The sequence below is a fragment of the Mytilus galloprovincialis genome, chromosome 3, assembly GCF_965363235.1.
Source record: "Mytilus galloprovincialis chromosome 3, xbMytGall1.hap1.1, whole genome shotgun sequence".
NCBI classification, from domain to species: Eukaryota; Metazoa; Mollusca; class Bivalvia; order Mytilida; family Mytilidae; genus Mytilus; species Mytilus galloprovincialis.
The window spans coordinates 55,798,972-55,816,855 of record NC_134840.1 but is presented as its reverse complement, the minus strand read 5'-3'; the positions used below and the strand labels follow the sequence as shown (position 1 = coordinate 55,816,855).

The window sequence follows — 17,884 nt, the reverse complement described above, 5'->3', positions numbered from 1 at the left end:
TTTGTTGAAAAACAGCACTGATGCACACTTTAGTATTATTAAAAGACCACGTAATACACAGTATTAACAAAATACAGATGTATTTCTTTGTTATTCATTTGAACAGGTGAGTGAATTATGGCATCAGGAATTGCACAAAATATTTACATTAAGACATTAAGAAGTGATGTGCCTTCCTTTGCATTTACATGAAGAACGAAAAAAAATGATTATCTGTTTTAATGGCTTTCTTGCGAATGTTGAAGCTCAAGAATCATTGGTGTGAATATTAATTAAATACATATTTCAAACTACACGGCCGACACTCGGCTAACCGAGAGATAGGTCGGTTAATCTATATTGAGTATGCGGCTATATCGGCGGTTGGTCTGTTAATCGGGTTGGTTATACGTCTGTTAAGAGTAAAACGCACAATTTTAATATTAAAATCTATTTAATATACAGATTTTAGGTACATTATAAGAATCAAATCAAAAAAAGAAAAGTGTCTGACAAAATGATATATATCATAGAACATTTTCCAACTGTAAAAACATTTCATAGTCTGCGCAGTTTTTAGTAAAACTAAAAGGCGTCGCCCAAGCATGTAGTATTTATGCTTATACGCATAGCAATTTTTGTAATGAAAGGCGAAAAAAACAATTTTATATATCATTTAAAGGACACAAAATCGTACTTTGGTTCTGAAATATAAATTGAAATTAGTAAATATTTCATAATTGTAATATAACGTCAGTAATACCACGTTTTAGTGAACATTATGGGAATAAAGTCTGTTAATGGGTTGGACAATTGAAATTGTGTCAGTTAAGAGTTATTTAGCCACGACAATAGTTGTGCAACCTTTATATTTTCCCTTTGAAAAAGTTAAGAATGAGATGCTCTTGATTAAAAAAAAATGACAATACGCTGCAACATCATCCTTCTAGTAAGAACATTTTTATTTTGACTTCCTTTGCATTTTATTAAGGGGTGTGTCACTTCAATATATGGATATGGATTGCCTGCTGGAATATGCATGAATCTATTATTAACGTTTTCTTCAGCCTTAATTTTTGTGTCTATTCAAAGTAGCACGTTCTCAAATCCGTCCGAAAGTGTCTTTCTAATACAACACAGGGTACATATAACGTGTTGTCGTTCTCATATGCACATGATATTTGTCACTGGACGTTAAGCTCTAAATCGTCAACATCATCCGATTGGTTCTTTTCTTCTATTACTGAATCATCTGTTGTTTACAAATCAGTCTAAAGAAGTAAATGGAAAGGAGCGAATGCAGCTACATTTGGTTATCTTAAGTTTTAATTCATTTTATTCCGTTTAGTTCCTTTCTACATAAGTGCAGAGGAGAACTGCAGTTGTCCGCATGTAAACTTTTGGCATTTATTACCAATATGAGTACATACATGTAGCAATCCGTTACTGTTTCAACACCCAGGAGTGTTTCATGTCTTTATTCTCAAACAGTTATTATTTTTTTCTATCTTTGTTTATTAATGCATCACTTTCTACTGTCCTTATGTATTATTCTATATATTCTGTGTTTCCATCCAGATTCTCGTGTATACAATGAGGGTCCGGATTGGGGTTGTTGTTTATTTCTATATTCTTTAAATTGTCTGTTACTTTTCGCTACATTTTATTTTATCTTACTCATTATTATTTCTTTATTCTTTATATATTCTAGCATCCCAATATATTTTACTTACTGATGTTTAGTTACATAACGACGTTTATCTCTGATTTATATACTGGTTAATACCAATTTAGATACAAATTAGTGTCATTCATGACAACCTAAACAGAATCCATATGATATATGTGACCATTCTTGGATGAAATCAATATGTATAGATTATAACATGCCCTTTTCTATATTAGCCCTGGTACCATCCCGAGACTCCCATATCAGCCTCGAGGCTTTAGTCGAGGGCCGATATGGGTCGAGGGATGATACCAGGGCAAATATCGAAAAACATGTTATAATCTTTAAGCTGTTTATCAACTATTTAAGTGTTGCAGAAAAGAGGGAAAAAAAGTTCAATTATAACAATTTAATGAAACATAACAGGTAAATCTTAACAAATTATCCGTATCCATAACAAATATGTGATAAGATATAAATAACACATACATGTAGCTGAGAGGGTGATAGAGCAGATTGGGTCCCGAGAAAACATTGTCAACCGCGGCGAAGCCAAGGTTGACAATGTTTTTTCGAGGGATACCGATCTGCTCTATCACCCTCTCAGCTATGTGATATTTGATTTATTATACTGAATGTCCTAACTATCATCATTTTCTTTAACAGATGAGTTTTATTATAAAGTATTTTCTATGTAGTCACGTACTTGACAGCGTAACGGGTATTTGAAAAATCATCAGAAGTGAAGTAAATAGACGATAGTAGTGCATTGACTTGACATATCAACGAAACAAGGATTAGGCCCGAAACGGGAAAAAAGCTCTGCTTTCAAGAAAAAAAATATTTTCAATTGTTGTTATTTTGTTATTGTTATTTATTTTATTTAAATTTTGGGTAAATACCCCTTTCAAAAGGCCTCACATCTGGCTGAGAAATATACATCACAATGAACATGATGAAATGTACATCACCAGTTGAAACCCATCGATGGTGAACAAATGCGTTTAATATCACTAATAAGCATAACACACAATGATTTATAGGTTTTAAAGTAAAAATATTAACAAGTGAAATATGTTTTTCCAACAATTGTAAAAGAATTAAGTTTGAGTTCCACGCTTCGTTGCATAGTAAATTAGAACTTTAAGCATTGTCTTTAAAAGAACTTGATATAGATTCAATTCATTGTCGTTTAAACTGCCGATTTTTGATTGGTCTAGCCAAAAAATTGTCACCCGCTCAGCCATGTGATAGAGTAAATTAACACCTTCGTATTAGGCAATCAAAATATGGCATTTTAACATGATGCATAATAATACTTTAATATTACACTTTTTTTATATCAGTTTTCAATATTCATGGCCTAAATTCATTGTTTATGTCAGTGTTTCCGTATATATTATGTTTCATTGCTCATGTGTTGTTTCCGTATATTTTAGCAACTCGTGTTGAGCCTACCCATTTCATCCGATAACACCCCATACAGCAATACAATTATACTTTTATTGCCATTCATAACTCTTAACAGACCAATTAACAGACCGAGTTTTATACATCCGACCCATTAACAGACCAGGTTTTAAATAAAAATTGATTTATGTCACCAAAATACAGATTTTTGTGTAGATTTTTCACACAATGATATCAATTTGGTTGACAAACATAATGCCTGTCTTTGTTCGATGTTCAAAATATCACATGCAAGTAAATTCAACCAACGTGTCTTTTTGTGTACATTTTGTGTGTGTAAAATGTGTATAAATATATTGATGAGTAACATGCCTTTTCATTTTATAGATCGTACATCGAAGCTAGAAAAATAAAAATTACACCACTGGATTCAGTACACTGAATTGTTTTGTTAGACATGAATAATTTTTATGATAAACATATATTTAAAAAGTTATACAATGAAACATGCAGAATTTTCAATGATTTCCTCGATAACACCTGATTAACAGACTTTAGCCAACCCGATTAACAGACCCACCGCCGATATAGCCACATACTCAATATAGATTAACCGACCAATCTCTCGGTTAGCCGAGTGTCGGCCGTGAGCTAGTATCAATGTTTTTAGAACAAATCCATTCTGTACATTATTGTACAAATTATACGTGAATTTTAGTCATATTTTGTACAAACTGTAATTGGTACAAGTACTTTTTGTACAAATAACAGTTTGTACAAAGTCAAAATACAAGTTGTAATTTAAACAAAAATAATAATTTGTACGAAATGATAACTTGTACACAACATATAGAGGGCTGATCTTACCATGACTATTGAAGTTTTTACCGACTTTGATTGGCTATTAAAAAATCTGATGTCGAAGACTGACAACACCATGTCTAAAGAAAAAAGACGACAATAGTCTACAAAACATCTGAACGTTAACTACAGTTTGGAATACACGAACACAAACAATGACCGGGAGGTATTGGTGCTGCGAAAGAACATGTCAAAATGTTCAGAAAATAAAATATTGGCTGTAGCCAAAATATACGATTTTGTTTGGCTTATAAAAGTATAATACTTGTCCATGATTATGAATTTAATATATCTGTTCTTCACTGAACTCCATTTCTAACCATGTCACTTGTAACAGTATATATTTGGTTGCATGTCAGAATTCTAATGAAAGTCCATCGGAAATTTATGTTGCATAGGGCATACAAGAGCGGATTAATTGTGCTGTTAACATAGCATAGCCAGTAAGCTGAAATATAAAGAACAAATATGAAAAAGGAAAACATTTGTGTAAGACTCACTTTAAAATATAACTACATGCATCTTGGTTTTTTGCTTTAGGTTTGTTTTTGTTATTTGGTGGTCACTTTTAAGTTAGAAATGTCATATGATGAAAATTGTTCCTTTTGAGATAAAGTTAACTTGGGGTCACTAGAAGGACTCAGAAATAACTATTGGTATATTGAAAACGTTTACAAGCACATGAGATGCAACATTTGCATGTTGCATAGAGCATACAAGAGCAGATTAACTGTGTTGTGGATACAGCATGTTACATTTTTTTTTTTTTTTTTTTTTAGAATTTCAGATAAACTTCCAGTAGTAAAATGACTATAAATATATATAAAAAACCAAGCATGTTTTCTTGGATACGATGTATACTGTGTCTTTCCTGGATTGTCACATTTGAAACATTAGTTGAAACAGTATTTAGTTCGATCACTCTTTTCGTTGTTCAGTATATTAGTGAGAGATATTTGCTTTTTTATTATGTTAATTATCTGTCAAGATAGAATATTGTTAAAATGAGGTATTGCAAATTATTTCTTAAAAAGTTTATTTACATTTATACATACCAATATGATACACTGCATTCGGTACACAGTCCGAGCAAAAACAAGATATAATCACATTAATATGATATGGTGTCCATGTTATAATAAATGCTAATAGAATGGCGGTCAATGTTATTGCAGCTTTATCGCCTTCTCTATCGGGATGAGGCTTTCCTCCATTCATATAAGATGATTCATATATAGAAGATACTTTGCTATTAATTGATGCATGTCTATCGAGTTTGCTGCGACAGTTGTTTGTTGCTTTGTTATTTGTAACATCAGGGCGACATGCATATTTCGACTTAAAAGCAGCATGTGCTATTGCTGCACTGTAAACCCTTTGATAGAGAGCAATCATGATGAAAACCGGTAACCAAAACGCCAAGATATGAGTAGTGATGGTAACATAAGCATTTGAATATAGAAATTGAATGTAACATTCAGTTTCTGGTACGGTACGCTCGCCTTCTATGTAAGGCATCGCAAAAATCAATGGTATCCACAGTAAACTCGAAATGACCCAAACGGAAATAATCATTCTTAAAACATTTTTAGATGTCCTATAAGCTCTATAAGTAAATGGTTTCTTGACGGAAAAGTATCGGTCTACACATATGATAACTAAATGTAATGCCGATGAATTAGTCATAACATAGTCCATTGATAGCCAGAGATCACATGGCAGAGAACTGAACGGCCAATAACCAAGGACAACATATACAGTATATAAAGGCATTGATAATAACCCAATAGCTGAATCTGCAACAGATAGACTTACTAAAAAGTAGTTGTTTAGTATTCTCAGTTTCTTGTTAATTCCGAAAGATATCATCACCAGAAGATTTCCACCAAGAGTTAAAACCGCAAGAATACCTGCAAAAATAGCAATCAAAATAGACTGTAATTTAGTAAATATTTCATCCTCCGTCAATGTTTTGTTACCTAATGAGTTATTTGTTTCCATACACATACTGTTGGAAACATTCAGTCCAATCTCTGTAGATGTGTACTTCAACGTTGACATTTCACCATCGACAAACTGAACAGGTTCCAAACATGTCCAGATTCCACGTAAGACTTCTAGTATTTATGAAATTCATCTCTCAATGGGCCATAGTTTGCTAAACAAATCATTTATATCAGTTTTATTCAGCTCTCTAATCAAATAAACTCTTTTATTCATTAATTTTATTCATTTATGGAAAATTTTGTTTGGATTGATGTCTATGAAAGTGCTTCCACCGAATAGAAATTATTCTAATAAATTAATAATGTCATACGAAATGGATGAACATCTGACATTTAAAAAAAACCCACATGTTTAAGTTAAGATAATCTGGTACGAGTATGATTAACATACTATGTCCATGGAGAGCTGAAGAAATATTTAAACTGTGTGTGCCAAACTTGGCGAGATAGAAATATGATGTAATCGTTATCAATTTTATTTCACAATTAAAACAGCATGTTTATCTGAAATATTTAAAACAGTTAAAAATTGTATTCTCTAGAAGTATCTACTATGCATTAAATAATGGAAATACATATAGCTTGACAATCTGTTGAGTTTATCCTCCAGTGATGTTTTATTAAGATTCATTAATATAACCAACTATTAGCAGTCTATCAAATAAGGAGCACTTTAGGGAAATCTGGCATCGGCCCATAAAATTAATTCATTTAGTCAGAGCTAAAACATTGGATGTTTACTGATTTGACGTACAATCTGATTTTCACTGCTTAAACGGGGGTTGCATGACCATGAAACACTAGTAAGTGTCATGAATCCAATAGTGCTTTTACTCAGTAGCATGGAAATTGCATCAGTTGAACGTTTCACTTTAAGAAAGTCCGATACTCTGACATACAAGTTTCATGCGCCAACTTATTTCGGTTTAAATAAAGGCAACAGCAGTATACCGCTGTTCAAAACTCATAAATCTATGGACAAAAAAACAAAATCGGGGTAACAAACTAAAACTGAGGGAAACGCATCAAATATTAGAGGAGAACAACGACACAACATTAAAATGTAACACACACAGCAACGGACTAAGCATTAGACAAAATCCGATGAAAATAACCAATATTGTCACGTTTTTCTTCGTTACGACTGGAGTGAGTTTCTCAACTATTTTTGACTGACGATTAACACAAGCAAGGTACCAGGTGTATTTCTAAAATCCTTCAAATTGTATGAAAGTGTTAATGAAAATTAAAACGGTATGAAAATAAACTATTTATTTCAACAGTAAACATTTAGTTTATGTAACAAATATTCAAAAGACAATACTTTATAAACAATTTCAAGCAAGCAAATAATACAGTAGGGATAACTCTGATCAAGTATTCCGGTTCAAAAAATATTAGTACAATACGGATAAATGTAATTTGATATTAATTTATCTACTAGATGTGTTTATGCTCATTATTGAGGCCATCATAAAATACGGCTTTGTTTGCATATCGCCCGACTGAATCGTTTATTACGAAATAGCATTGATGCATGTCCACACTCATTGTTTTGACCTTGAGAAGTGCGTCTCACAAATATGGATTTAATGTATCTTATAAATCTACTGAGTCGCTTATTGTTGTAAACAAATATTGTTTATATTTATTCCGAAAGAATAATTCGTGACTATTTTCAAAATATTGACGGAGTCACTACTAATAAACAATACCTTAAAAAAACGTGTGACTTTATTCAGTATATAGTGAATGAAAGAAAGTCTAAGACTTAGCACTGTGTGTTTAGAACACCTAATTAGGTGTCTTAGGCTCATCCTATCTTCATCCTAACATAATAAAGTTTGGATTTCGCTTTTTGTTCATTTTTTTACCTGAAGATTAACATGAAATGAAACGCACCATCGGTTTTGACTCGTATATAAAGAAATAATGCATGATTTTAAACTTTGAACTTCGTTTTACGATTACGCTACTTATTCAATTCTCATTCCAAAACAGGTTGTTTTCCAGTTTAAATTACAATCCTTTTTGATACAATTTTAGGATTACATTTAAAATCATGGATTTAATTCTTTAATTGTTATTATAAAATTCGTAAACAATTTTATTAATTGGTTTAGTCATTAATAAATGTTTTATCAAAAAATAAATTTGACGATTTAAAATTTCGACTTAGGATATGTTAATGACGTCCTAACATAAGATACGTCTGAGATAGCTTCGAGACACAACTTAAGAGTGTCCTAAGTCGATCCTAAGTCCATCCTAAAATTGGTCTTATCTATGACTTAGGACGAATCTTAGGATACTTTCGAGAACACCACCCCTGGATTACAAAATAATTGTTCTGTGTAGGTTTTTGCAATCAGAAAATCTTGCAATGGTGTTTTTTTTAACTGAGTTCTACTGTGCACATTGCCGTGTGTTTGTTTATTTTATATTGGCAAGACGTATAGGGGAGGATTGATATCTCACATGCATCACAAACAGAGGTGGATTTAGGGATAAGTGTTCGACTTATTGGCAAAGATTGATGTCGATTGGTGGAACATTAATAATAAAAAATCATTCCGTTTTTTTTAAATTAAAGTTGTTTTAATTTCCGATGAAAAATCTTAAATCTGTTACTGGCATTTGTATACTGAATGGATACTATTATGAGTATAAAAATGTCTCTTTCATTTCAGAACTCATAGGGTAGCCGAAATTGAATCCACGCGGTAACCTGCGAATTAATGTGTAGATATGTTGAAGTAGTTATTGAAATTTCATTTTCAATTAAATAATTCATTGAATAAATTTGAATAGAGCAGCAGGGAATATTTAAGAAATAAGATCTTATTTAATTTTTCGTGAAAAAAAAAAATTTGTTTTACATCGAAAATATTAATAAAGATTAAAATCATTGGACTCAGAACATACGGTGTTCAGATACTAAGAAACAATTATAATTTGCAGTTATAACATTGGATACGGAATTTGACTCCAAAAAATTGCTTATCGAATTTTATTTAAGTATAAAGCCATTTGGCAAAACCATACGATATATAGGCGAGAATCAACCTCTCCAAGGTCTCAGTTGGTGGTTTCATTCGTCATTTTGAAAATCTTGAATTGTGATGTTTTTTTTGTTACAGTAAGACTTAAAACATAATTATATCAAACACTGTCATTTAAGAGCAATAACTCCTTTAAAAGGTCATCGGGAAACTTGGTGCGAACAAAAGTTATTGGAGTTATTGCATATATGTTACAAATACTAACGATATCCCCGTTACACCTGCACTTGTTTAATGCATGCGATTTTGAGTTGGAAGGTCTTGATACTGAGTTTCATGAATCTCCGATTTGTAGTTTCTAAGAAAAATACGACAAATTATTAAAGAAATCAGTATGGCTGACTTATAAATACCCATGATTTCATAACAGTGATGCAAGATTTCTGATCTGTCAGATCTTCATTATCTTTTACGATTTTCATCAGTAATATTAGACGATCTTAGACAGTAAATCAGATTGTACCATTATTTTCTATGTGACCGACCAAGAATGGTTGTTACCAAGTTTGGTTTTAAATTGGACAGGTGATTAGTGAGGAGATTTTTTATAAATGTTTATTATTACATTAGACATATGAAAAGCGATAGACGGACAAAGGACGACAGAAATAAGAATAGCTCTCAAGCTCACTAACCCTTTCGGAAACAAAATATGCTTCAATAATTCGTCTATGCATTGCATTCTTTAAAAACTCAATTTTAAAAAATCTAAGATAAGTCCAAGTTCACGACTTTTCTAATTAAGCAGCTTAATGAAAACTGTGCAATTATAAAAGATCAAGTATTTAACACAAACAAAATTGAAAAGGCGTGTTACGGTAAAAAAAATATCAGGAATTATAAACACCTCCCGAAAAAGAAATCAAATTTTTCAAAAATCAAAAATATTTTTTTTATCTATTTCTGATTTTGTTATGGTAATATAATTTGAAATGTACATAAGATTGTAATTAAAAAGGAAATATCAATTTTATACAATAAAACACTACAACATTAATTGACTGCACATGATGAATTCAACAAACAATGACAAAATATGAAACAACAAAATTAGTTTATCAATTTCTATTCAATTATTTCAGGGAATTATAGATGAAACTTTTATTACACAATTATTGTTGAGTTTACAGACCTCAAAGATGAGATGATTGATTGTATTCAGTAATTACTTTTAGTACTATATTTTAATAGATATGACATTTTAATATTGTGCTGTCTTGTTATTAAAGTCATTAATATACAAATCTATATTGTAAGGAAGCTAAGTAAAGAGTAATGCTATAGCTTAGATAGACATTGACAATTTAACATTTCGCTATAATGATATAAAAATTCACGCTTAAATCCGGAGTTTTTTATTTGGAGCTAAAAAGTCCTATCAATTCTTTTAGTGTCCCCACCCCACCCCACCCACACACACTGAGTGAAACAGTAGAAACATCAGAATGATTGTGCTAGCTGCAAATTGAGAGATTTCGGTAACAACCTAATATCAAGATTACTAATACTTCATTGATATTTTTTTCTGAACGTTGTTCCTAATAAAGGCAACAGTAGTATATCGCTGTTCAAAGAGATGAGCGAGTGGTTTTCAATGTCCAGTAGCAAATATGATATGCGCTTAAAGACGAAAGAGTATGGGCGCGATGTGCATATGTAACCTGTTTTATACTTGACCGATATATTGAGCTTCATTTGCTAGTTCAAAAGATAACTGTCCACATGTGACATGTCATCCTATCAGGATAATATCATTTCGACTCCGAGTCGACTAATTGTCTATACAACAATGCAACAAAACGCAGCAATTCATCCCTCTCTTTTGTTTGAATTACTCTTCAGTGTAGAATTTATATACTATGTTCTTTTTTTTTTTCTTTTTGATTACGTTCATTTTGATATATGACAAATGATATTTGGTTGTAACCTTTTTGTCTCCTTTTTTTCTGAACTGATTTCTAAATTCAATATTTCATGATTTTGGTCGATCATTCACAAAGTTTTTCAACTTATAAATGCGACGTTTTATCAGAGACCTCAGTGTTGTGACCCATTCTGAGAAAGTGTCCAGTTCAACTTCTTCTCGTTTAGCCCATGCTCTGGTGTAGTCCTCATTGGTTTCCATAATTATTTTGAAGTTATCGTTCCAATTGATGTGTTGGGGTTCTCTAAACTTAGGACCATGAGAAAAAAGTAAAATCACAAAAATACTGAACTCCAAGGAAAATTCAAAAAGGAAAGTCCCTAATCAAATGGCAAAATCAAAAGTTAAAACACATCAAACGAATGGATAACAACTGTCATATTCCTGACTTGGTACAGGCATTTTTTAATGTAGAAAATGGTAAAATGGTGGATTAAACCTGATTTTATAACTAGTTTAACCTCTCACTTGTATGACAGTCGCATCAAATTCCATTATATTGTCACCGATGCGTGAACAAAACAAACAGACACAATAGGTGAACTTTAAATAATCACCTTTTGGAGATTTTCATGTTGAATTATGTTTAGATCTTCGGTAATAACATAGCTAGAAGGTCTGTAATTATAAGGTGAGTGGGAACAGTCATATGTCAGAGGGTATTTATGTGTTGTAGGCTACAATAGGAACAGACTGATTTTGAAAATAAATAGAAATTTTAGGTGTTACCTTCTTGTGATGTAGACTATTTTTGTTTTGCTTACACATCGTTGTGAATGTAATGGAATTTTATGCGACTATCATACAAGTGAGAGGTTTAGCTAGCTATAAAACCAGATTTAATCAACCATTTTTTGCATTAGGAAATGCCTGTACCCAAGTCAGAAATATGATAGTTGTATCCATTTGTTTGATGTGTTTGAGCTTTTGGTTTTGCCATTTGATTACGGACTTTCCGTTTTGAATTCTCCTCGGAGATCGGTATTTGTTATTTTACCTTTTATAAAGCGATTATTTGCAATATCTTCGTATGTGTCAGACAAGATTCACCAGACCACGACCTCATTTTATGGATCAGTGATCAAGGTTTAAAGTTGCTTGCTTAGGTCCGTTTCTTCTATATTATCTAAGCAGGATGTCAACTATATATGGAATGATTGTACATGTCAGTCTAGAAGATTTCATCAGACCTTGACCTCATTTCCGTCTTCATTGCTCAATGTTCAGCTTTTCTCTTTTGGTATTTTTAAAGTACTATAAGCAATATTTCAGCTATGTTTTGTGTATGGAACAAATGTAAGGTGTACTGTCATGTATAATCTGATCTTGACCTTATTTTATTGGTTCATTAGTTAAAGTTGAGTTTTTGTGTTTTGGTCTGTTTTAAGAGTACTATTAGTAATTGGTCAAATATATTTGGTGTATGGAACAAATGTAAGGGTAACATGAATGCACAGTTCAGTATGTATACTAAAGAAATTTATCCTGTTGAACTTACTTTAAATAAAGCTAATACTAACAATGACTACTGCCCTATCCTCGATCTTGATATCTATGTCATTAATGGAAAACTTAATACTAAAATTTATGATAAAAGAGATGATTTTCCATTTCCTATCGTTAATTATCCATTTTTAGATGGTGACGTTCCCTTGGTCACCATCTTACGGTGTTTATATATCTCAACTTGTACGATTCGCTCGTGTATGTAACGATGTTTTAGATTTTAACGAGAGAAATTTATGTATTACTGAAAAATTATTACACCAGGGTTTTCGATATCACAAACTAGTCAAAACATTTACTAAATTTTATCATCGGTATAAGGACATCATTCGTAAATATAGCTCAACATGCAGACTTCTTATAGATTCAGGTATTTCACATCCATTTTCTTATGGAAATATTCTTTATAAAGCACAAAAATGTCAGTATTTACCTCAGAAGCTAATAAAACCTTTAAATAGACTTATTAAGAAGGAATATAGTTACGATAATGTTGTCAGGTCATTAAAGATTGCATATTTTGGCGTTAATATTTATTCACTTATAGGGTCTTTGCATCGGAACTAGACACATTTATTTAAAAAAAAACAGTTGTTGGCATGACACGGGTTATGTTCTTCTCATATATGTTATGATGGTATGATATTCAACCCCTAGCGGGAAGCATTGTGCCTGATATTCATATGAGGAAGACGTAATCTTTCAATCAGTTTAATTGAAGTCTGGAGCTGGCATGTCAGTTAACTGCTAGTAGTCTGTTGGTATTTATGTATTATTGTCATTTTGTTTATTTTCTTTGGTTACATCTTCTGACATCAGACTCATACTTCTCTTGAACTGAATTCTAATGTGCGTATTGTTATGCGTTTACTTTTCTACATTTGCTAGAGGTATAGGGGGAGGGTTGATATCTCATAAACATGTTTAACCCCGCCGCATTTTTGCGCCTGTCCCACGTCAGAAGCATCTCGCCTTTGTTAGTTTTGTATTATTTTAAATTTTAGTTTCTTGTGTACAATTTGGAGTTTAGTATGGCGTTCATTATCACTAAACCAGTATATATAATTGTTTGGGGGCCAGCTGAACAACACCTCCTGGTCCAGGAATTTCTCGCTGCATTGAAGACCTGTTGGTGACCTTCTGTTGTTGTTTGTTCTATGGTCGGGTTGTTTTCTCTTTGACACATTCCCTATTTCCATTCTGAATTTTACAGTAGTATACCCGCTGTTCAAAGGCCATAAATCGATTAAGAGAAAACAAATCCGGATTACAAACTAAAACCGAGGGAAACATATTAACTATAAAGAGGAAAACAAAGGAATAACAGGAATACAACAAACGCCAAAATACATAGAAACGAACAATTTGATAACAACTGCCATATTCCTCACTTCGCACAGGAAATTTTTAGAAAACATTGTTGGTTGAACTAGGTTTTTGGGCTGGTCAAACCTCCTGCTTTTTTGGGGGCAATGTTAAATTATATCGCTAAAATTACAATACGTGTCTCGTTATTTATGTATCGAACATTCATGTATTTGGTTATGATGTTGTTTATTTGTAAGTACGGCTGAATATTGTGCTATGTCTTATCGTTTGGGGTTTGAATTTTGTATTTTCGGTGGATTTCACATATTTCTCATTGTAAGTTAAGTCGAGTTAATTTCCATTTTCAATGGTTCAAGTATTGTGTTAGTCCAAATAATTATGGCGCCGTCACATTCATTTAAAATTGCGTTTCAAGACCATCATAATCATGATAATTATTTGGACTAGTATTGTGAAGATAATTTTGAATTTATGGATCTTGTTCCATATCATCACAAAAGAACGTCACTGTTGATGGTGTTATGTGCTGTCGTTAATGGGAGATGTCCGTTGATATTCTAAGGGTTACAAGTTATAATGTACTTTAAAATAATTTATATATGCATTTCTCTGTGATGAGTGTTATTGCGTCTGTTTGTGTTGTATTCCTGTCACGTAGTGTTGTCATTCTAGATATATATATACGAGTCTAAATTGAAAACTACGTTCAAACCTATGATTGCGTTGGATAAAAACCGCAATTTTTATACGTGTGCATGTAAAACAAATTTCGTTGTAGAAGGGTCTAAAATAGCACAAACAACATTTTCCAAAAGACCAAAAAAGTCAAAAAGTATATTTAAACAAACGCATTTGACTAACAGGTCGAACAACTGATGTTCTTTAACCCTGCTGACTGCCATTGGCGATTGCCAAATAAAATTGATCACAAGATGTAACAAAATGGATCTTAATATAAATTTAATACTTAACAGAAAAAATTTAACTTGTGGCCACGATGTTATGCCACAAACATACGGTGTCAATATTTTTTAAGTACACCATATTTTCTTCAAATGTCCAATGTACCAAGTCAGAAATATGGCAATTGTTCCCAAAAAGGCCGTTTCTATGTATGTTGGCGTTTGTTTTTATTGCATTTCAGTATTTCTGTTGTTCCGTTGTTTTCCTCTTATAGTTGATGTTTTTCGTTCGGTTTTAGTTTGTAACCTGGATCTGTTTTCTCTCAATCGATTTATGACTTTTGGACAGTGGTATACTACTGTTGCCTTACTTAACTTCCACCAGCAAAAAAAAAACCATTTTCTACAAAGTCATAGATGTGAGCAAAATATATATGTATGTTACCTTGTGGCTCATTTACATTTTTGTTCATTTTTTTTTAATCAAAACAAAAAACAACCACTTTGGTACATAAAAGAGACACAAACATTTCCACACTTAAGTTATGAGTTTGTATCATAACATTCATTTATAAATGAAATTTGTATCATTTTGAAAGAATATACGAATTTTACCATTTCATCAATACCATGTGTTCGATATAATGCTTTTAATCATACGTTCTCCTTTGTTGCTCTATTGAATAAACCCATTGGGATTTGACCAATTGTGATATCTCTTAACAAAATCATGAAACTATGAATGATGTAGGCAGTATGTTAGCTTTCGATGTTTAACAAGGGGTCTTTCATCAAAATTAATGCTATGTTTTTGTATCCAATTCATTGTGTAAATATTTATTTAATCAACCAAGAGGATGGAAATTCAGTTTATCATCAAGCTTAAGTGTCCACTTTTAGCTACCGTAACATCAAATGAATCTAAAACATCCCCCTTATTCTTTATGGCGCATATTCAAGGTCATAATTATTGATTTTAGCATTTGCTTACTGAAAGGCATATCATGTTAAATTGCATTTCCTTTTTTGACATAATAAAATGCATGTAGCAAGGCAAGAATATGACAGTTGTTATCCATTCGTTTGAAGTGTTTATGCTTTTGATTTTGCCATCTAATGTAAGGACTTTCCGTTTTTAATTTCAAGTTCGATATTTTTGTTATTTTACTTTTCAGTATATAATGCAATATTGAGGATAGCATACGCCAAATTCATTTTAGCACATGCTTATTTCATGTTACATATATATCTATACTAAATAAGTTGTAGCATATGCTAAATCATATTAAGTATATACTAAAATGAATTCAAACTAGTGTATGATAAATTCAATATTTATGACCATGTTTACACACCAGAATTTGTGTATAAGCTAAACAATTCCACATATGCTTCAATGAATTTTACATTTGCTGAAACTAATTTAGCATATTCTGAATAACTGAATTTAGCATATGCTAAAATCAATATTTGTGAACTTGATTCCGTGCCATAATTAAACATATAAATAATCGGGTGACAACTAACTAATAATTGAATAAAAATCATACAAATAGACAGGAGATACAAAAAACAAATAATATTACAATTATAAAAAATAATATATTGTTAATGTTTAATCAGGTCCCTGTGTATCAAACGGCCAATTGGTTTTATTATTAGATCTAATAAATTATTTGTCGCCAATACTCCATTTTCACCCACTTTATAATGATACTCAATCACGCACAGGTACTGTCACATATGGTTCTGAATTAATCATTTTTTTTTCTAAAGATAATACCCAATTTTACTATTGATGTTATTTTGATTCTAGTTTGGAATATCCTTATCGTTAAACACTATCAAATTGATGTTCTGGGCTAACTCCTGTGTTTTTTTTTATTAAATCAAAAAGGCTTGAAGATTTGGAAGCCTTAAAAAAATCTTATGTCGAAAGCTTACGACACCAAGACCAAAGAAAAAAGACGTAAGGATAACAACACTCTCGAAAACACTTCACAGTTAAGGGTTATGTACCCTTGTGATAATTCAATGCTTTGACGTTACGCGTAATGTTCGTACCTCATTAGAAAATCGGTGTAGTTGGCAAGATGCAAGTCCAAAATATATAATTGTGGATATCATATTCATTGCTTTTGTACGTATTTTAAAAAATAATGTTTTTTTAAAATAAAAACGAAATAAATAATTGTTGAAACTATGTTTTTATGCTGCAGGCGAAAAGCTTCATCTTTAAAAAACCACTATAATTTTCGTCTAAACTATTTAATATTTTGAAAAACGTTTTTTTCCATTATTCAACAGAAAGGTTCCTCCAGTCTTTTATGCATTTTTTATGACATTATGATGACGTCATAGGAAAAAAAAGCGTTCCATACTACAAGGGCAAATCTGTCCCACCGTGAATAAAAATTTAGGATGCGCTCGACTTTAGCGACTCACGACGAGGTGTTTTAGAATTGATATGATGTTAAGGGCTTATTGTAAACAATAAACCTGTAGCACATCATAGAAAAACAAATGAGTAATCTATTTTTCAAATTTTATAACAGAAATCTCTGTTTTAAAGTCTGAGGATTTTCTGCAAAATTCTTGGTTTAATTTTCACCAAATTCTCTTTTTCTACTTAATGCTATGAAACTATTGATAATAATGCTTTGCACGAAGTTTCCCCCTGGTACATGTAGAAAATGGCCTATTTCTATTATTGATTATCTTTGCTGTTTTGATAATGTTGCAGTTTAATTTTTTTTTAATTCACAGGCCACAGAAGGGGTCATAACCCTTAACTGAAGATTTAATTATTGATAACACGAACACAATACGACATCCGTGTATTAAGTCTGCGGAAGCAGGGGTTAAAATGTTAAGAAATATTAACATTTGATGGAGTGAAAATACACGAATTTGTTAAATGTTCATCTGATGGTAGTTTATCCCTACTCCTCTTCTGTTCTTAAACGACACACGAAACACAGACATATGATGAGTCGAAATCTAAAAGTTGTTAAAATGTAGTGGAATAAGAACATTAAAGCCCCAGTCACACTGTCACGTTTTATTCCGTTTTAAAATGCTACGTTTCAACTACTTTTTGAATAAAAATGTCCCGTTATTTTGAAAGCCAGGTTTTACTAGGTTTGTGCTACGTTCTTATCACGTTTTGCTACGTATTGGTACGTGTAGACCCACGTTTCCACCACGCATTGATACGTTTCGATACGCAGTAAGCA

General features: G+C 31.8%; 1 protein-coding gene across 1 annotated transcript; it reads right to left on the bottom strand.

Moving 5' to 3' along the window:
* Positions 1 to 4,166: 4,166 nt before the first annotated feature.
* On the bottom strand, positions 4,167 to 5,887 carry LOC143066482 (muscarinic acetylcholine receptor M2-like). Its single transcript, XM_076239395.1, has 2 exons — positions 4,975 to 5,887; positions 4,167 to 4,367 (listed from the first exon to the last, which is right to left on the bottom strand). Exons 1-2 carry the CDS (start codon positions 5,786 to 5,788, stop codon positions 4,219 to 4,221), a joined length of 963 nt encoding a protein of 320 aa, XP_076095510.1. The 5' UTR covers positions 5,789 to 5,887; the 3' UTR covers positions 4,167 to 4,218.
* Between the last annotated feature and the right edge of the window lie 11,997 nt (positions 5,888 to 17,884).